This window comes from Watersipora subatra, chromosome 1, assembly GCF_963576615.1.
Source record: "Watersipora subatra chromosome 1, tzWatSuba1.1, whole genome shotgun sequence".
Taxonomy (NCBI): domain Eukaryota; kingdom Metazoa; phylum Bryozoa; class Gymnolaemata; order Cheilostomatida; family Watersiporidae; genus Watersipora; species Watersipora subatra.
The window spans coordinates 57,933,442-57,955,923 of NC_088708.1; the positions used below are offsets into that span (position 1 = coordinate 57,933,442).

At 36.2% G+C, this 22,482-nt stretch overlaps 1 protein-coding gene across 2 annotated transcripts in view; it reads right to left on the reverse strand.

Annotated features, from left to right (window-relative positions):
- The window catches only part of LOC137400466 (nephrin-like), a 42,043-nt gene extending 23,538 nt beyond the window's left edge, over positions 1–18,505 (reverse strand). For both annotated transcript variants that reach the window (XM_068086799.1, XM_068086793.1), the window contains exons 1-7: positions 18,262–18,505; positions 15,061–15,252; positions 14,242–14,401; positions 10,083–10,300; positions 4,413–4,709; positions 2,993–3,147; positions 30–177 (exon numbers count right to left, since the gene is read on the reverse strand). In XM_068086799.1, the coding sequence (XP_067942900.1) occupies positions 30–177; positions 2,993–3,147; positions 4,413–4,709; positions 10,083–10,300; positions 14,242–14,401; positions 15,061–15,252; positions 18,262–18,439 (1,348 nt within the window). In that variant the 5' untranslated portion in view covers positions 18,440–18,505. The remainder of the gene's footprint in view (positions 1–29; positions 178–2,992; positions 3,148–4,412; positions 4,710–10,082; positions 10,301–14,241; positions 14,402–15,060; positions 15,253–18,261) is intronic.
- Between the last annotated feature and the right edge of the window lie 3,977 nt (positions 18,506–22,482).

Consider the following 22,482-nt stretch of genomic DNA (forward strand, 5'->3'; position numbering starts at 1 on the left):
ACAAGAAGAAGAACAGACAAGAGACTTACAAAGCACGTCCAGAGTTACCGTTTTGACAGCATCTTGAAATGGAACATCATTCGCAGCTCTGCAAGTGTAATCTCCGTTGTGGTTTTGCCTCTCAGCTGTGATGGTGATATTGGTCTGAGTGATGTAACCAGCAGAAGATTCCGTATACTACAAACCATCAACACAAATCTTAACTAACACCCCCTTATTACCAAAACAACATCCTTTTGCGATAACTAGTAGAATAATTTGGAATGTGGAGCAGACATGGTAAGGTTTTTATAAACTATAGTAAAAACTCCCATACCGTAAACCTTTTATGTAAATTCTGTAAAGTATTTATGGATTGCTTTTGTTCATGTTATGTAAGAAATTTCATATAATTTAAAGCGTCAAGTCGGTGAAAATTTCCAAATTGAAGAATGAGAGTCTCGTAGTTAACTTTGAAAGTACGGTTCTCTCTCTTGCCATACTTGGGCAGAGAAAACAACGCAAGATGGTATAGGCCCCTATCTATTAACTTTTCATTTTTATTTTAGGCATATAAATTTTTAGCAGCATAGACCTCACAGTGGATAAAAGAGAAAAGGATTGATTTACAATATTGAAGGTATGCACTTCTCTTAACTTGACGTAAAACTACTGTAATCATGGACTTTAAACCAAGTGTAACTGATGATAAAAAAGAAAGTTACCAATACAAACCAATAATACCCCAATTACTATTATTAGAGTCTTTAAATTAAGAAGTTGAGGTCATTTTTTTCCTTTTCTTATGGCCAAAGGGGTGAGCTTAGAAAGATCTTGGAATGGGTTAGACAGCTCACATATATTTTATGCTTCGTATAACGTAAAATCCCTACAACCTGAACGTTCTTGGAACAGATTATTTACAAGGTAGGAGCATCTACTGTATTTCTCACAAGTTAAGTTTGTTCAGAAGAGAGTTGACTACAATATAAGCGTGTCTCCGTTACCTTGTTATTTATACTGGTTGATGTTTAATGTCTCAGAGTGACGCTTCAATCACTACATACAATATGAGAATGCTAACGGACTCATAAGGTGTATGCAACAGTAGTGTTTAGTTGTTTAGTCTGTTCGTTATACCATCCGACATTTACTCCTGAGGATTTCTTTGCAGAAGTCTGCCAGGACTGAATACTATCAATACTGCTACACAATGTTTCTGCTAGAATATCCATCAGAAAGCTTGTGTTTACGTATTATACTGGTCTCCTATGGGGCTAATATAGAAGTAACTAAACCTGTATTGTTTTGTATTATTGATTTGTTAGAGACAGCTTTCCTTGAAAGACTATGAAATGTTTAAAACGTGTAAGTGTGTGTAGCCAGCATACATTAGCCTGCGTATACCTAACCTATCACTGCTGACAGAGTTGCAACCCCAGCAGCGTATAAGCTAAGTATATCTTCAATTCTTGGTTAGAGTTTACCCCATACGAAGCTTGACATAAGCCCAATACTTCTGCGTCACAATTTTTAATCTTATTTCACCATTATGTAAGTTGCATGAAATCTCTTAATGGAAACGACTTGTACAACAAAAATGTTATCAGAAGACTCATTTCTCTACCGACATGATTTGGCACACGTATACACACCCTCCTTTTTAAGTAAGAGGTCTGAGTCTATTTCAAACTCTGCTTAATACAATTAAAACAATGTACATGTTTGCATGTGTCAGAAAGCCGACAACCTGAGAATTTTAATGGCATGTTATGTGAAATAATAAGGAACATATTTATACTTGAAATAGCCTGTTGAAGACAATTAAATTCTTGGTACAAACCGTCTAGCACTGAACGTGTTATTCAATTTTCGAGAAAAAATTTAAAAACCTTCTCAAGCTCACCATATGGCAAATTTATAGCTCATTAATTGATATAGGTGACTGAGTGGCAGGACAGCTAATGATTCAAAATTTAAAAACAAGAAATTTTTTAATAAAATAATAATAAAAAATAAGCAATTAAAACATACTCATGTTTCAATTGTTTATAATAGAATAGTGTAGAAGAATAACAGTAATCACCTTACATATAAAATTTATATCATCTTTCTTGGTCTGCAAGGATTGATAGTAAAATAATCGAACGTTGTTTAAAGTCGAATTTATTTTTATTACATTATCATAAAGCAAAGTATTCTCCGCTATAAAACTCTAAAAATGGACAATCAAACCACAATGCAAGAATTTTCATAAGCTTGGGCAAAACTCGGGGAGATTGTGGTCAAAACTTGACATGTTATCAAAATAATATTTTAGTTATAGAGCAGACTTGACCTTCTGGTGACATTTACAGGACAAATTTGTTGACTAATTTTAAATTGAGCTAAGTTACGAATACAGTCTATTTTGAGCAGTCAAGTTTTTTCTAAAATGTTTGTATGCATAAATACTTTGCATGATATTGAATTCGATGTACATATTTCAAAATTATAAATTTTTAAAACTTTAATATGATATGATACTGGCATGATAACTATATTGTTTGTAATCATAAACTGTAGCAGAAAAATAAAACCAGTGTTTTTTACAAGTATTTAAAAATTTTAATATTTAATATTTTACGTATCGAATACATAATAAAAATTTATATGCCAACTTATAACCAATGCTATTGGCTATGAGTAAGCTATTTACACATATAATCTTTACGATTATTCTTCTTATATGCGCGTTTCATTGTCACATCAAGTAAACTGTAACACTGATGACCTATAGTCTGGAAAGAGACCACATGTATTTCAATGATGATAAACCCTGTCATTCTTTGACTGTCTTCATCCTTGAAGCGTTTCCACTTGTAAAATGCTCGCTGTTTCATTTCAACTAGCCAAACTCTGACATTATCTTCAACAGGTTTTCCAGCTGTGGTTTTTTAGAGTCTAGCTGCTCTAGATTTTAGAACAATGCTCGAAAATCTAGAGCATGGCCAATGTAATGAGAGGAACCTACCTTCGTCACCTGATCATCAGCAGGCAGCGATGAGCCCAGATGCAACCAAGTAATGGATGATTTGGGGTTGCTGTCAGATGTGGTGCAAGAGAGTACAGTAGCCTCCCCAATCTTCACCTGCTCATTTCCGGTAATCGTTACCTCTGCTGGAGGAACTGCAAACAGGAATATGTCAAATAATGTCATTTTTGAGATTAAATTCATGGAACTTACAATATTTGCTACATAAAACACCAGAATGATTTGTTGTGCGTAAGAAAAGTGACGGCAAATATCAACATCCCAGGCCGGTTTTGCTTACAGCCAGGCCTTCAAAGTCTCATAAAACCAATACCTAGCTCATCTTATAGGTCTCTAAAGACTGGCCTCACTTATTCCTCATTTTTAGTGTCATGTGAGAGATCTAGCATTTACTATTACTATGTTTCCATGACACGGTTTACCCATAAATTTGCCTCACCCGCGAGTCATATAGTGATATGAGTAATATAGTGTACATACACTATATTATAGTGTAGGCCTATATACACTATAATATGGTGTATAAACACTATATTATAGTGTATATACACTATAATATAGTGTATATATACCATATTACAGTGTATATATACTATAATATAGTGTTTATACACTATATTATAGTGTATAAACACTATAATATGGTGTATAAACACTATATTATAGTGTATATACACTATAATATAGTGTATATATACCATATTACAGTGTATATATACTATAATATAGTGTTTATACACTATATTATAGTGTATAAACACTATAATATGGTGTATAAACACTATATTATAGTGTATATACACTATAATATAGTGTATATATACCATATTACAGTGTATATATACTATAATATAGTGTTTATGCACTATAATATAGTGTATAAACACTATAATATAGTGTATATACAATATATTATAGTGTAAACTGGGTCATATACACTATAATATAGTGTATATGACCCAGCAATAGATGGAGTTGATGAGCAAATTCCTGGCATGTGTTTCACTCATGTATCCATGTCAGGTGATTCTGCTGTGCTGAAATAAAGCTATAGCGTACGAACAAAAATAAACAAATTTTTATGGTTGCTCTTGCCAGAAGAGATTGTGCCAAGAATATTAGGTTATCTCTATGGAAGTAACAGAGTTAAGTAAAATGTAACTGAAAAACCATAGTTTATAGAGCTTACTGTTGCATGCAAGCTTTCACTCTTTAAGCAATTTTTTCTCTGCTAAACTCTATGCATCTCTCTATTAACGCTATAAAGCAATGCATAGTTAATAAATATTTATATACAGAGTTATCTTCCCACATAAAATATCCATAAAGCTCACAATGAAGGTGAAGACGAAACATTATACCACGGTACTATAAAGAATGTTACGCAGATTATACATACATTGCACGCTGAACGTTACGTCTTCACTCCTTGGCTGTTCTAATGCAGGGTTGTTGGCATCACATCTGTACACGGCATTATTGTCAGATGGCTGTATATACACAAGGTGTTCGCTCACAACTGTCTTCGATCCTTCATTTGTGTCATACTGTACAGATAGCTGTTCGTCATTGCGGTACCAAGTGAGGGACGGTAAAGGGTTACCTCCGATCACCGTGCACTTGAGTGTGATGTCAAGGCCAGCTTGGATAACCTGGCCATCTCGGTAACCACTGATAATTGGTTCGCTGGGAGGAACTAAAATGACCATATAGGGTTTAATCTAAAAGGCAACATTTCTACATAAGATATTGAAACAATCGATGGGTCTGATCAAACAAAATAAAGATACATATTATTATATATATTAAGGGCATTGCTGATTGGCTGATTTATTAGCTAAAAGCCAACAGACGCTGAAGCAGTCTAATAAATAATATAAGATTTCTTTGTGAGGTCTGCTGTCGGTGAAACATTATTTGCACTAGCTTATCAAAGTAGAATAAATCGCACAAATGGGACAACCAAATTTTCAAGCGCTGATTCATAGTACGGAAATCACAAAATTCTTATTGCCCCATCTTGGCAGTGAATTTACGAGTGTTAACACTTTGGTTGACACAATACTAAGTCGCAATATAATGGTTTAAAGGTTTACATATTTGTCTCTCTCCTGATTGGTTCAGTTATTATCAACTGTTGCACTTCATCAATAAAACTCAACCATACTAAAAAAATAGTGCGATTTAAAATAAAAACTAAATTATGTATAATAAAATAATAGTTTAAAATGATTTTAAAAAATTATATTCCAGTTTTATTACATGTTGCTAAACAGAAATGTGTAGGTTTGAATGTCAAGACCTCATACTGCACTTCACAGCGCAATCCTTAGAAAATTGGTGATAGACAGTTCTGCTTGGTACAGCCTCACATTCTACTGCTTATCTGCTCCCACCAGAACTCATCAATAATACTGTACAGCCACAAGCTATTTTACGGGTTTGGGTAATGATAATGCTCGGGAAAACATTTCTAGAGCCGTTAAGAAAAGGGCAATGTCTGCTGACTTGGGAACGTCAGACAAGGCTTCTCTTCGAGCTAACCGCCATGATGTAATATATATTCGATCTACCCAAGTGAGTCTGACAGTCGGTCAGCTATGGTGTCCTCTGTGGAACACATAGACAGATTATAAGTTAATAGCCAGTCCTCTTCCAGCACTCCAATCACTATGTTTCCAAGACACAAGTGGTAATTCGCACGTTTGCGTTTTCTTCAAGATGGAAACGGCAAATGGGTCAAGTGAGTTTTTTACTCACAAATTTTTAACGAATGTCTCAAGCTTGCGGAAATGGAAACGGCACTTGCGAATGATAAATGAGAAAATGCCACGCAAGCAATTCCATTTTATACATTTTCTACATTTCAGTCATTCCTATTTTGAAGGCGCGCTGCTAAGCCAGACAAGAGTGCACCGCTATGACCTCTAGGGTAAAATTCTGTATCTTTTTAACAAAGCGCCTGCATTAATCCGCAACACGGGAATGAGCATCAAAGCATGTGTCATGGCGTGACTCATCGTGGACAAAATTCCAAATCCAAGTCATCCGCACAATGGAAACAACCAAGTTCATAGATGTTGTTTTGACACACAACTTCCCAGTTAGATATACCACGTTACAATAGACAACATAGACATAAACATGTTACAATAGACAACATTCAGCGTCACACTAATTTTAAAAAACCTGGAGTTAGTCATAGAATTGCGATGAGCTCATAGGTACGTTTATTGAGATGTACTAGTTGGCAGCAGGAGGATATTTAAAGCGTGAATCGATGCTGTCTGTAATTTGAAACATAAGGAGAAACATAAGGAGAAACTAATACCGCACCTAACTCAATTTGCTAAGGATACAGCTGCTTTGCAGTGTGATACACCTTTAGCCCGTCGACCTCAATAGCTGCAATGCTCACTGTTGTTCCATTTTAACACTTTCACCTTAGTGCTGTTAAGGCCAATGTAAAATTTTAGCTTTTGGACATGAAGGATGGAACATGAAGAACATGATTTCTTACTTTTTGTTGAAGTGCAATTGAGCCATCCACCACTCTTGCAATATGTACTTATGGATAGAAATGTGCAGTAATTAATAATTGTTATTATCAAAAACCCCTACTTATGGAACACACCTGCAGCTTGGATACTTTTCACAATTGGCATGAACAAGTTAGTAGGAATTTGTTATTAATGAAATATTGGCAGGCCTGCTCTTTAGACAGCACTTGACTATATCTTGGGCCTACTAGAAAGGACACCATTTTATCCAATTTCTGTTAATTTAAATCGAACTTACAAACCAGAATCTTTGGGTGTTCTACAAAAATGCTTCAAAATTTGAGTTGAAAGTCTTGATTTTCAATTGATTTTACTTGTTAATTTGGATATCTAAAAAAATAATGTAATTTATCTACATAATTTTTAAAAAATGCCAGTAATAAAAGTCAAAAAGATTTATACAAGATACGCTAAAAATTGATAGAACTTAGATGCTATCGCAGCTTCTTCTCACACTTTCAACACTCTAAAATGACTTCTTTTATCAATTAAAGAACAAACCCTGACTCATCCATGTCTTGCTCTATGTAACATGTAGAATACGTTTATCATAATATTTTATAATTTAAACATAATAATCTCTGGAATGCAAGGATGTTTTAGCTGCAGATCTATATTGGCTAATCTTTAAATTTCTTTAATCTGAATGTTAATCTTTAGAGCCTACTATTCTTCTTTACTGTCACTAAAGACATGAACAAGGACTAGGCAGCCATACTTTTATTCACGTTTTAATACTTCTAGATATATATCAGGGAGGAGTCAAGGAAAACCCAGGCCGAGAGACAAAGATGCAGATAAGCTTTGAAGTTGAGGGAACTAAACCCAAACAGATGACAAAAGAAAGAAGAAAACAGCTGCACGAAAGTCAATGATAAAGCCTACATCACAAGACAGTCATTGTCAAAACGACCGACTACAAGAGAGAAAGAACACTTCTAACTTGGAATATCAGAAGGGACACTTGTGGATGTTACACCATAAGCGTCCACAAACTTTAGCTTTGTAGCAGTTTTTATGAATTTAGACAGATGAGGTCATAGTTTAACACTAACCGAAGTCATCTAAATCCAGAGGCCTCCTAAGATTTCCATTAATAAAAACCTTTGTTAAAATTAGCCTGTGGTTTGAGCGAACATTAAGGGTATTAAGCCGTGTCCCCAAAAGGTAATTAAATTTTGAATTTACTAGTTGAAATGAGAAGCCGACTGTTAGCGAAGCAGCTACTTAAAATGTATTCCAGGATAATAAATCATTGTCGCTTTGTATGCCTGCCACTTTTCCAGGCTAATTAAACCTCTTTTCAACAGGCCGTTGAATGAAACTCTGTCCGCAGGTGGTATATACAAATATAAACAAATAAGCTGAAACAAATCAAAGTTTAAATTACATGTCTTGTTAGAGTGTAAACAATCAGCAGAATGTCATTATAAAATGGAGGCATAGTCGGCGATCTGATTTGGGTTGCTTATACAGGTATGATCTCGGTGACCTTATTATCACGGGAGGGCAAGTCTGTTTTAACTACAAGGCAGCTTTCCTCTTGCGCCATAAGCTAACCACTATGTGCGTTGCATTTGCCTGCGCTGGTGAAAACGGCTGAAAGCAGGAGTTTAACATTTACTGCGGTCCATACATATAGAATACACCCAGCAGAATATGAAGTTTTAGCCTCACTTTAGGCCAAATATTTCAAGATTAACGCAGATACTAGCTTACAATATAGCTAACACGACTGATCCACATTAACATGCTCTTTTCTAACTCTAATTACAACATTAAAGATGAACTCCAGATGTGTCTTTTAGAATCATAGATATCCACTCTTGCCACAGGACATTTAAGAGGAAAATTTGAGTTGAAGAATAAAAAGTATGCTGATAGTAAAATAATAAATAACAATAATAAGTAATACAAAACTTTAAAAATGAACTTTTGAACAAAATTTTTGAAAATTTTATCAGAATTTATCGGGATTTTTCTATCAGTTGTGATTGTTTTTGATGTTTGAGGTGATCTGAACTTGATTGTGATTAAAACGCTCAAATCCATCGAAAGTGGGATTATAACACCTATAACTGCAAAGAGACCTACAGAATAGAGATTTGTCATGTTTCAACTTGAACACAATAGCTGATATCAACTATAGCAACGATAACAACTAGTGACGTCATTTCGCACGTAATTTTTTTTAACGTTTTATTGGCGATAAGGTTTTAGCGATTTCAATCTAGAAACATACCGGTAATCATTACATCTCAAACATAAAAACAATCGCAAATGATAGAAAAATACTGATACTTTCTGATAAAATCTATAAAAAATTTGTGTAAACTCATCATTAATTTACATGAAACAGTTTTTTTTGAAAATTGTAATCAATTAAACACTCCCAATTTCTGCATCAGTGCACTTTTCAGTGAGTAATTTTTAAAAGTCTATAGTGATCTCAGCCATTGCATTCCGAGTAGTGCTGGGCACGAGTAATAAAACTCGTGAACTCGCGGGTTTATCTTCTCTCGAGTCTCGGGTAATAGAAACTTTGAGCATTTCGATCTTGCGTGTTCGGGTTTTGACTTGCGAGTTCGGGTTTTAGTACACGAATCCGTCGAATAGAGTGGCCAAAAACTCGGTCTATTGCGCCGTGCGCAATGACCACTGTTTAACAGCCTGCCTGTTAACGCCTGTTTAACAGCCCGCCTGTTAACGCCTGTTTAACAGCCCGCCTGTTAACGCCTGTTTAACAGCCCGCCTGTTAACGCCTGTTTAACAGCCCGCCTGTTAACGCCTGTTTAACAGCCCGCCTGTTAACGCCTGTTTAACAGCCCGCCTGTTAACGCCTGTTTAACAGCCCGCCTGTTAACGCCTGTTTAACAGCCCGCCTGTTAACGCCTGTTTAACAGCCCGCCTGTTAACGCCTGTTTAACAGCCCGCCTGTTAACGCCTGTTTAACAGCCCGCCTGTTAACGCCTGTTTAACAGCCCGCCTGTTAACGCCTGTTTAACAGCCCGCCTGTTAACGCCTGTTTAACAGCCCGCCTGTTAACGCCTGTTTAACAGCCCGCCTGTTAACGCCTGTTTAACAACCCGCCTGTTAACGCCTGTTTAACAGCCCGCCTGTTAACGCCTATTTAACAGCCCACCTGTTAACGCTGATAGAAAATAGTAAAAAATAATAACTAAATTGAATAGAATTATAACTGTAAATTTTAATGTCTGATGTTTAGAAATTTTAGACATAAAACTTGTCTCAACAAACCTGATACCCTAAAAACCTGTGGGACAAAAAGTACTCGTGCCAAGCACTACCAGCTACCCGATACTCGAAAAACTCGAACGGAAGGGGGCGAGTCTAAACCTGTTGGCCAAGAAGTACTTGTGCCCAACACTAGTTCCAAGGGAAATGCTCTTCTGGATGCTGAACCACTGACAGGACATTTCAGATAAGTTGTTAAATGATAGTTATTAGTAGTCTTTCAGCTAAATAAGGAATCCTGCAGGCTAACCCACCATGTACACTGAGATTGAAGAGCTGCTGTGGAGAGTCACCGCTGTTGTAGGGACTCGGCAACTCGCTCAAATCAGCCACACACTTGTAAATATCTCCGGTCATGTGTTCGGTGATGTCGGGAATTGTTAAAATACTCGATGTAGTCTCGAGCTTCTCCTCATTTTCAGACGCCGCCAGAGAGGAAATACCAGTGGTTATTTCTTCTTCATCTTTAAACCTGTAAGAAGGCAGACAGCAGGTGACACATCTATGTAATTAGTAATGTAAACAGAAAGTCACTTTGTGACAGCGGATTGATATGATAAGGGTATAGATGCTAAGACAAACACACGAACAAAACCTCTAGAAATAAAATTAGTGAAATACGTATCACATTTACAACTGTACAGGTAAAAATGAAATTTACGGAAAAATAGAAAATTATTTATTATAAGGCTGTCTCAGACCGCCAGCGATTGAATTATCTCTCATGTGAGCTCATCATAATTCGTTATCACGCTCATGAGTAAAGACTAAAATGCTATAAAACACTATTCACACCTCGGTGTATTTTGCTATTCCTGTTGAAATTTTTTGAAGCGTCATGAGAGACATAAATCTCTTTCAACAGGCAAGAAATTTATGCCTATAATATCTCCATGCTCAACCATAACGAACCAATGAGAGTATTAGTTAGTACAAACCAATGAGAGTATTAGTTAGAACAGACCACTGAGAGTATTAGTTAGTACAAACCAATGAGAGTATTAGTTAGTACAAACCAATGAGAGTATTAGTTAGAACAGACCACTGAGAGTATTAGTTAGTACAAACCAATGAGAGTATTAGTTAGAACAGACCAATGAGAGTATTAGTTAGAACAGACCAATGAGAGTATTAGTTAGTACAGACCAATGAGAGTATTAGTTAGAACAGACCAATGAGAGTATTAGTTAGTACAGACCAATGAGAGTATTAGTTAGTACAGACCAATGAGAGTATTAGTTAGTACAGACCAATGAGAGTATTAGTTAGTACAGACCAATGAGAGTATTAGTTAGAACAAACAAGAGTATCAACTGCGTAAATTAGATGAAAGTAGCATTAAAATAGGAGGAATTGCAGCAACTGTGCAACTAGAAGGAGTGCAAGCTCTACTGTCAAAGCATAGTTGGCATCACATACTGAAGTCTACTCTGTTCATTTACTGCTAGTAAATGTTTATACAGTATTGTAGAAACGTTAGAGTCTGACAGCGTTGCGTAATATAATCATATCCTCCTTGTTGATTTGCAAAAGACATTTTAACTAGACTGAGATGTCACTTGATGCCAAAAATGCCGCATTCGTATCAGATGTCTGTCGTAGAGACTATCTCAGTATTTCTATGAGGTGGCCGTAATTGGATATTGACCATTGCTTCCATTACTGTTGGAATGTTCTTAAAACAAATTTCTTGCCTTGTTGAAGTGTGCTTATTTGTATCGCTTGAGGACAGCCAGTATTTCACACTGATGCAGGCTGAGGGTAGACACTAATATGTTTTGTACATATTTCTGACAGCCTACCAACCAGGTCAAGTATGTTAGTGTATGTACAGAGCACATTTACACTGCTCAAGCGCCATTGGCTTATTTGTTAACAATGAGCACACTTTTGGCATTTTGGAAAGTTACCAGAGATGGTATGCATGCCATTGCGGTCACTCCTATGCCTATAAAGCGTTACCATACAATAAGAGATTTACCATTTTTAGTTTTTCATCAAACAAGGCGTAAGATGGTTGGTAATAAAATTAGCCAATAAGAATTAGGTGATGAAAAAGCCATCCGAACAAGCTTCAACACACTAGGCCTAGTACCAATGTGACTTAAAACAGGAAATGAGCAAACTAATGCCTGCAATGGCATAGCCCAGCCTTTGACCGTGATTATGGCAATCACAGCTAAAAAGACACGGAGGTCTGGTCTGCATGTTTGCAATTGGCTGAAACTCAGTGAGACGCAGCACCCTCTTTCTTTCGATCATTTCATATAAACTGTTAATATTTGATCCGTGCCGGCTTATTCACAATCTAATAATGACAGCAAAACTTTCTGTCTCTCAAAGCATGCTTTAAAGAACCTGTGACAATGGCGCAGAGACTATGCACTTTGCAAAAACAAACAATTATACTCATTTTTTAATCCGGAGATTTACTTTTTTGCGGTATAATTTGTAATAATTTGGCATGCCTACCCGTAAATAATAGTTCAGGTTGTTATGTACCAAATGCCTATTTGAAACACTATGAAGGCAAAGCAAAATAAATATTTAGTAGTATTTGAGTGTAAGGACAGAAAGGACAGACTGAAATTGTATATTCGGTTTTACCCAAATTCTAAATATGGAAAATTGTTACTGTACTGAGTTTGGTAAGTTCTTATGTCTCACCTTCCTTAAGATTCTACACTGACCTACTGTTCTCTATATATGTATATATATATATATATATATATATATATATATATATCTCTGTTATATATCTCTCTGTATATCTCTATTGTACAACTGACTGTTACAATACGTGATCTGTAAACATATAGTAGCAAACTGACGTATCAGCAGAGGTCGACAAGAATAGAATCGATACAATTGCTGTAACACAATTTTAAAGAACACCCTTGTTCAAGAAAATATAGCTCATGGAAGAAAGTTTGGCCAAGGTTTCAGTTGAGTGCCAAAAAGTAGTTTCGATGTCACAAAACAACAAATATGGCAGCAAGAAATTTTAGGTAAATAAATTATTGACAACTGATGAAACTAAAATATCAGAAAATAAAAAAACGCAATTTTTAAACTTATTAGTTCGTGCCAGCAGCCTTGATACCGCTCAAAGATGTCTGCTACTGTTTTGACAATCTCGCTACAAGATTTTGCCAACAAATCAATTTTGTTAGTGCTCTGTTTTGACAATCTTCAATATGTAGAGAATGATGCAGGAAGCTGAGTAGAAGAGGTCAACTTTGTACAAATGTTTTAGCGAGATAATCTTTTAGATCAACCCAACAGGTTATTGAAGGAGAGTTGGAGGTGTCCAAATAGCAACCGAATTTAACATCCCTTAATATTTAATAGTAATATATTATATATTAATAATATATTATATATTAAACCATAACTGCCACGAACAACTTTTATCGTATTTACTAGGTAAATCAGACATGCTGATTCCGATTTTGTAATCAAAATAAAGATTAGGCCACTAACTTTCAGAGTAATGAAGGATTTTTTATAGCGTTTTAATATCGGTCTTGAAAACAACATGATCGGCATAACAAGCTCCGCCCATAAATACGTGACGTAACCTAGCTTTTTAGGAACAGAAGTTACGTAGGGATGTTTAGACCGATTTAGAATAATAGAGATGGGTGTTTTAAAATCCATTAATATCTAAATTGAGCCTTAAAAATAATATCAGTCTTTTCTGAAAGGTAGATAAGCTATTTAGCATTGCATATTTAAAAAGCGCGATAACAACGCTAGCTTGCGATAAAACCGCGCTTTTTGAGCTAACTTTTCTCGACGTCCAGCCCATTTAAACGTCATGTAACAAGCTGCAAGCAATTTTAAATAGTTTATATCCCTTTCATAAAAAACTGAAATTATTTTACAGGCTGGATTTAGATAATAATGGGTTTTAAGACACCCATCTCTATTATTCTAAATCGGACTAAACATTCCTAACTTCCGTTTCTGAAAAAGCTAGGTTTCGTCGCATATTTATGGGCGGAGCTTGTAATGCCGATTGTGTTGTTTTCGAAACGGATATTAAAATGCTTTAAAAAAGCCTAAATGACTTTGAAGGTTAGTGGACTAATCTTTATTTTGAGTACAAAATCGGAATCAGCGTGTCTGATTTACCTAGTAAAAACGATAAAAGTTGTTCGTGACAGTTATGGTTTAATATTAAATACATTCAATATTTTCAATCAGTCATAGCTGATGCCATACATTGTGATTGGTACAAATCAATTTCATTCTTTAGTTGCGTCCCGTCCATAACAATTAACTAAAATCTTGTTCTAAAATAATTATGAAGCAGTCAGATATCTCAATATATAGAATAAAATGGCACTTTGCAGTTAGAATAACTAGTTCAAATTACTTAATATTGGAAAAATGTTGCAGAGTACAAACCATTTTATGTTAATAGCCGGCTTTGCTGGACCCACGATGCATTTCACTTGAGCTTCCTTCAATTCATAAGGGACATTGAGAGTTTTTATGGCTTGTCCCGAAGGGCTTGGCTCTATGCTGGTTCCTCCTGAGCCTGATATTTTAGGGATTCCTGGTTTTACTGAAAGAGGATTTAAAAGATGTATAACAGACACTGTATGATAATATTTTGAATGATAATATAATAACACCAAAAGTTTGTGTAAACAACTTGGTAAATTTTTTAAAAATATTTTTAACCTTGAAAGACTACAATTCTGATGAGCGGGCTGAGTGTAAGATGGTGCAGACAAACATATATACAGACAAACATGAACTAGTGAAGATGATGAAAATATTTGTGTATATTCCAACTATAAGCAATGTTTACCTGTCTAGACGAGGATCACATTTAGAACTACACGTATGTTAACCTTGGTGCATGACAGTTTGGTAGATGCTCTGTAAGTAGCCGAATGCCACTGCATGAAGTTAGACATAAACCATGATAATATGGAGCATGTTGACTGCCACTTAGACGATATTACTAGAAAATATAACTCAACTAAATACAACATGTCAGCAATAAATATAATCGGCCATCATCCTAGGAAATGACACTAGTTTGAATGTTTGTCAAGTCAACTTCATAGAAGATTTTCATAGAACTCTTTCCTCCCAAACACAAGTCACTAGCAACGCCATTCAGCGAGCCTAACAGCGGAATTCCCCAGTGATTTATTCAGTTTCAGGAGTTGGTAAGTTGGTATAGAAATGTATAAGTCATATTGTATTACTCACCGACGACATGAAGAGTATAAAACACGGACGCGGATTGGCTTGCATCGTCCACTTGAGCTCCCCAGCACCTGTAGACCCCATCATCTGTTGGCTGCACATTAGGAATGGACAGCCTGATTATATTATTTTGAGTAAACTCAAACTTTATGTCGGTTTCCGCTATAGAGCCATCAGAGTTAAGCCTACTCATAACTACAAATAAATTTATACCATACAGTCAGATAAACTCTTTAGCCAACATATCATCTCTTTGAGGTTAAACTTCCCCTACATTTTTGTTTGGAATTCCATGGGCATGTTTTCTTATGTCAATATACGTAATGCCAACTGCATTTAATTGGTTAGTATTACAGTTAAAACTTAGAGACTAACTCTATGGATATGATGTATGCCTAGATGATGAGGATAAAGTATACCGGCACCTTTAGGCATAGACATGCAAAAAATTTAAAGGCATTTTTCCTGACAAACTCCAGATACGCTGGTTGAATGTCTTATTGCTGTTTTACTTCATGGTCACAGCACTGTTACACACATTGTATTGGCAATAATCAACTGTAGAACACGAGATCAAAAATGGAGAAAGAGAGAAATATTTAACAGAATACAGCCACAGTCTTGATCTCAGACTGCCGTTGTCACACCCTATAACAAGTCACATTTCAAAAGCGATGAGGTTAAAATGCTCGCTGAGGCTTTACGTGTTATATACATTGTCTATGCCTTGAGAAACGCTCGACTTGTTTTGTTATTTGAGTCACTCGCTATTGATAGGTCGGCGGGTTTTGTGAAAGATCATCCCTAGGATGAAATTGTATAATATAACTAAATTGGAAATCGTTACACTCCACGTGCAAACAGACAGAGCTAAAATCAATGAATAACAAACCGAGAACAAAGGTATTGTTTGTGTACCCTCTAGAGAAAGTCATCGTGATGCTGCCGCTAAACGCTACTTATTGGGAACGTCAGTGTCTGCTGACAACTTCCTCCCACTTCGCTCACAAGTGTAATGAGATACACGCTGCCACAAAGCAGCTTAACAGAACTTAAATTCTCTGTTTTACATAAAATTCATTAAAATGCAAACTATAATATTTAACAATGTAAAGCTGTTAGGAGAGCTGAAGCAAAGGTTACAACAGGAAGTAATAGATATGCCATCAAATATCAAAACATTTGCATGGATGCTACGTCAGTTGTTATGCCTCATTATAATGACAGTTCATTGTCTGAGACTAGTTCAAATGTGGCCTGTCGGCTACCCACTAGCATTAACCGCAGTGGCGGCGCTGTCAAAGGCATGAATGTTTGTCTGCTTAAATTACATTTCAATATTAATTTATATGAAAAGGTTAAAAATGAATGTTGTTACAGAATCGTATGACAAATCACAGTGTCACCTGTGACTAGCTCTACTAACAGATCTGGGATCCAGTAAGAGAAGATCGCAGTAAAAGATGACACGGATAGTGTCTAATCTTCTTTTCACTATAATCGGACAAGAAAAAGCGGAGGTTGTGTTTGCTTTTTGTGTGATGCAGATGTACACAATACAAAAAGGTGCTATATCAATACAGAAGTTTAAGATGAGTGGAGATAGCGCATACACCTGTCTCACATAGGTCTCTAGTTCTCTCATTAGAAAACTACTCGTGATCTGATTAGCAACACGATTTTCAGATTATACTCAGCAAGAAACAATGCCTTTCAAATATTTCTGAGAAGTTCAGTCCATACGTGTGATCGGGCTGCGGGTAAGTTTGGTCCATACGTGTGATTAGACTGCAGCGTATGACCATCTGATCATGCTTAAATTCCTTCGAAATGAATCTCAAGTCAAAGTACTGCCAATGGACGGACACATCTTGAAATCATTAGATCTATAGCAGATGCGCTCGTGCTAACCGCTGTTGGTGCTAATACTTGGCACCAACAATGGTTAGCATAAGTTATTGGGGAGTTATTGCACCAGTTAACAGTTAGACATTGCTGTTTCAAATCTAGTACTGCGTCTGCTACCTGACACCAACACCATGCTTGCCGGATGAATCACACTAACTTCAGTAGAGTTTGTGTGTAGAATTGAATAGTCCCCAAACTTGGCAAATGTTTGCTTTTTTGAACACCATTTGTTGGCCAAGAATAATGGAGCGATTGTAAAGTTGTAAGAGAATTTAGACAAAGCTTTAGGCTGTTATTATTATCAAAGTGAGTGTATATTTTGGTAGGTGGAGTAACACAATAAACAGGCCATGTCATGGAACAAATGTATACTTGCTTAACAAGTTCTTGCACCGTAACCGCACAGCTAGTTCTTGCACCGTAACCACATGGCAGCACAGCTGAGTCATGGCAGGTAATGTTTGGGGTAAAAATAATTGGTTCGTTTACCATCTGACCAGCGGCTTAGCCAGACACTCGAGACTAATTGACCAACAAGATGTGACAGGGCAGCCAGTTGCAGAGGAACTGCTCTGAGGTAGCCCGCAGTACCAAAATCCATATAGGGTGTTTTAGCATGAGCACCAACAAAAAATAAACCTCAAGATTTTGCAATAATCTAAATCCAGGTTTCTTTAAAATTATCAAGTAATTTGCCAATGAATGAAATATACTCTAAGTATTTGCTTTATTTACAATAAAGCATGTTACTTTGTTTACAATATTTCATGCATTATAAATTGAAACAAGATATATTTAAAAGAGCATGGTTGAACCAGCTATTTTGAAGAAATTAATTTTAAAAAATCACAAAAGCGGAGAGACATGGTGACACACTGCTGTAATAGATAAATGGTACAGAAAGAGCAAAATGAGTAAAAAGTGCCTGAACATGGCACATGCCATAGTTTAGCAGTTTCCATGTAAAACTACGATGAGAGAGAGAGAGTTTAATCAAACAGTTGCTGATGTCAGAGTGTTTGAACTGTTGACGAAAAACATGTACAAGTCTCCTTTTTATGACCATATAACGTATATACAGGAAGTATGTTATTTTAAGTATAATAAGCAGAGAGTTTGAATGCAATCCCTAAGCCATGATAACCAACCAGATCGTATTGCATTTTGCATTGCTATTGGTACAAGCATGAAACTAATAGTTACATGCCCTGTATAGCCTCACATGTTTTTGCTAACGCTAATAACAGATACTCAGATATGGTATGGCTATAGCAGATGCAAAGCTAATATACTCACAATATGTGATTCCATTCGGCAGCGTCCATTTCAGGTCAATATTTCCAAAGAACTGACAGTCCAGCACTGCACTTTTATTTTTTAGAGCATAAACTTCCGATTCTATAGCATTCAAAGACACCTGAGCGGAGACGGAACGGAAGCACACAAAAAACACAGCTATTAACAGATAGTACATTTTGTCTGAATAAGCTGGTCTCCTTCTACATTTGCAAGTTGTATAAACCTTTGGATTCGACAAAGGCTCAGCAGACAAGAGCACATGAGCAAACAATGCAAGACGAATGAGGCAGAGGAATAGTTACACATTCAGCGTAATGCGAGGTAAAGGCTAACAATTGACCTTACATTTGATTGGTTGATCCAGCGACACACAATACATCCTAATACAATAGATACTCTGTCCCATGATGAACAATACACTGAGCAAATCCTCTGGATTAATCCATACGATGTTAAATCTCTGTTTTAAGACTGCCTAGACTATAATTAGTGTAGACAATAGCATGCCTTCCTGAAAGTAGGAAAATTTTTGTAATAATCTCAGTTTATAGTAGCTCTAGTTGTCAGACAAGTAAATAGAATAAAAATGAACTTTTAGTTACTACAGATAAAAGCAAACATTTAATCTTTTGGCTCTGAGTGGTAGAAAAGTGCACAAGCAAAAATTTAATGATTTCTCATATCAGTTCTTACAAATTATCAACTTTTAGGCAGTAATGTAGAAAGCAATTATGTGTTTGTGGTGAGGAACTTCAGTCTGTAAGATATTTTGGCAAACTCAGAAACGGAACTCTGTGTTTGTAGCCTTCTAATAGGGGATTAGCCAGCACTTTATGACCCTTTTTAGAGACAATTAAAGATGACGCATTCGAAATTGTGTCAGCATAATTCATGTTTAATATTAATTTATGAATGAGTACAAACTAGAATTTGCTTGAAGGCAGTCTTCTGAATGGAATGTGAGTATTTATGATCCATTTGGATAAGGTAAGCTTATTAAAAGAATGTATTTCATATGTAATGAGAGCTTTGTGTGTAAAAATCAGATATAACTGACTATTCTTTCATGTGAAGGTAATAAAAACAGTGTCTATTGCCACGTCATGCTGTGCATGGGTCATATGTAAACCCTGTCTGTAGTAGATAACAAAAACAATTACCAACGTAATTTTTCTCATAAACGTAATTATTTTCACAATGAATACTTTCAATTGAATGTAATTTATGCATGTTTGCGCCGTCGGAAAGACAATGAAAATAACGGTCTATCAAACAATACAAGATATAATAGCCTAGCCCCGCTCTTTGCGTTAGCCAATGCAGGCCTAACGCTCTTATAATAAGCATTAATAAGGGTGCTTGCGGATTCCTTACATGCAAAGGATACATGACGGAGTACAGGCGAAGCAACTGTACTCTAGATGTGTACCTTTCACAATTGTAGAATTTGAGTTTTTTTTTGTGTACAGCATGGTACATGTATGCTACAACTATGTCGGATAGATTCCATTGATAAGTGCATGCATGCATGCCGATATGGCTCGGGATTGTTGTTAAACATTTAATGGTTTTAGGCTGCAATAACTGACCACTACCCTCCAACAAACTCGACTGGTGTAACGAAAATATTTTGTTGGATTAATTCATGGTTCATCGACAGAGTAATAATTACTGTGTTGATGACATCTCCCTGAAAGCCTCATGTAGAGGATAACTTCAAGTAGGACTGAATGGATGCTTGATTGGTGATCTAAACCAGTGAGGTCTGCTGACAGTGGATGTGCACATGTGTCTATACAACTTTCAAGGCTCTAAGTCGGCCCTTTTTTACAAATAGATTATGGTCTGTATGCTCTGATACTAAATGTTTGCCTTATAACAAACAAAACACACAGTATGCAAAAAAATCTTTAGAACATTCATGCACGTTATTCAGTAGGGTGATTAATGTGTCCACAGCAAATCAAGGAAGGCAGCATGTAGAGGACAACTCCATGTTTATGTATATACATAGGACTGAAGGAGTCTTATAGTGTACTCCATTATAGCCTATTGATATTTTACTCCTCTAAGGTATATTTCGGGAATCCAAAACCATCCTCTGCTACAAGTGGGATTTGATAAACTAACAAATGATAGAAAAATGGAATCAAGCCAAGAAAGCCAGATTTGGTCCGGGATATAGTGTAACTCAAGATCATGCCCTAGCAGACATCACAGTCCTATAAATAATTGTATTTCAATGTAAACAGGCCCATCAGAATAGATTGTCAGTCTTCGTGTAAAAATATTTAAAATATTGTGGTATTTAAATGACATTATGCCTGCCAACTTAAGCGTTGGTAAATCATATAAACTTGTTTACTGAAAACCAGCCAATACAAAGAAGATAATGGAGACGAGCATTGTTGGATCGTGTGCGAGGACCAATAAATGCATGAAGCATGGTATATGTCTGGCCTTTGTGACAAGATCTGTGTGTACTCAGTGTAACAAATAATTGTAATAACAGTTTTAGTGGACGAGACATTCTGTATGTCAGCCGCATGATTGTCAGCGGTGTGATGACTTAATGGAGGATACAAATGGAGAGTAGGAGAAACCTGATTGGAAGATAGAGAATGGTGATCGAGACATCACAGTGGTGACGCTATAGCTAACTTAAAATTGAGAGACAAAAACTTAGGTTAAAGGCCCTACAATGTCACCCAGCTATATCAACCAAGGTTTTGAGTAAATTTAAGGTGAAACATTTCAGTCACGTATGAACCTTGGAGTACACAAGTTTGATGTCACAAGTTTGTCACTATTTGTAAGCTTTAATATTGGCATGGTTATTGTATTTCTTTATTCGTAGAGAACTAGGAATATACTGGATGTAATTGGGATGCTACAAATGAGCATCACAGCTCATTACATAGCCTTACTCCTAGGAATAGTAATATAGTGATTGTTTAAGTGCTAAAGATATATGTAATGTGAAATTTTGTGGGACACGGGTAGAGCTGAGCTTATAGCTTACCAGTTAAAGCTAGCAGATTAAGAACACCAGAAGTAGTACAGGTCAAGCTCATTCTCTGGCAGCGATCACGAGAAAAGATTTGGTTAATTTAAATTACTTCTCCAAAAAGAGTTCTTGTTGTAGCGTGAACAATAGGTGCGACAACATTCATTTATGCAACAAAACTGTAGCAGAATCGTGCTTATAACACAGCTAACCAAAAGCTTTGTTAGACATAACAAATGCCTCTCATAGTAAAAAAGTGACTGCTTGTCAATGATGCTTTTACATTACCTAGAGGGGTATGGGTGGCAGAATGCCAAGCAAAGACCTCTTTGGGAATTTGATACACGATAAACATCCTTTACTCATACATGTATTCATTACCCTGAAGCCATCTCTTACACGCCACTTTCAGTGATACGGTCTGTAGCGATTGTCTGTTGTCACAGAAACACTGCATTAATATAGCAGCCAGCAGATTTCTCTGACCAGATACCAGAGCTTACAAGGCCTGTATAAAAACTGTCTGGGTGACATGCACAAACCGGTCTTATTAAAAGATGGAATGTGAAGCTGCAAAATAACTAAAAAGCTAAGGGTTAAATAGTATGTACATACTGTGTATGAATAATGCAGGCTAAACAGATGCAAAAAGCTTTATAGAAAATGCATTCTACGCCTAATGTTTCGATTTAGCAAGCCACAGCCTGACATAAATTTGTCAATAAGATTGGTTGCGATACATTAGAAAATTACTAAAATGTAGCCATAGCCGAACACGGGACAAGCAAAGATTGATAGAAATTGTGTCGACACAATTTAAAACACCGATCACATAGAGAAAATATTGTTCAAGCAACCAAGTCAATCCTGAAAGATCTATTAGATGGTTTCGAAACGTAGCTTTAACATCACAAAACTACAACTATGATGGACGATTGTCGGACATAAGGAAATATTTCTCATAGTAATATGTTTTTACACATGATGAAACAGAAAAAGCAAGAAAACAAAAGCATGCATTTCTGAAAGTTGTATGTACTCTATGTTACCAATCTTCACAGAGCTTTTGCATGGCATCCATAGATAAAATGAGACATGGATTCCACTAACAACATGTTGATCTTATGGAGCGACATGGACAAGCTGACAAGAATCGACACTTTAAATTTCACCAAAAGTAAGGTTTAAATCTATGAATTTTGGTCAAGAAC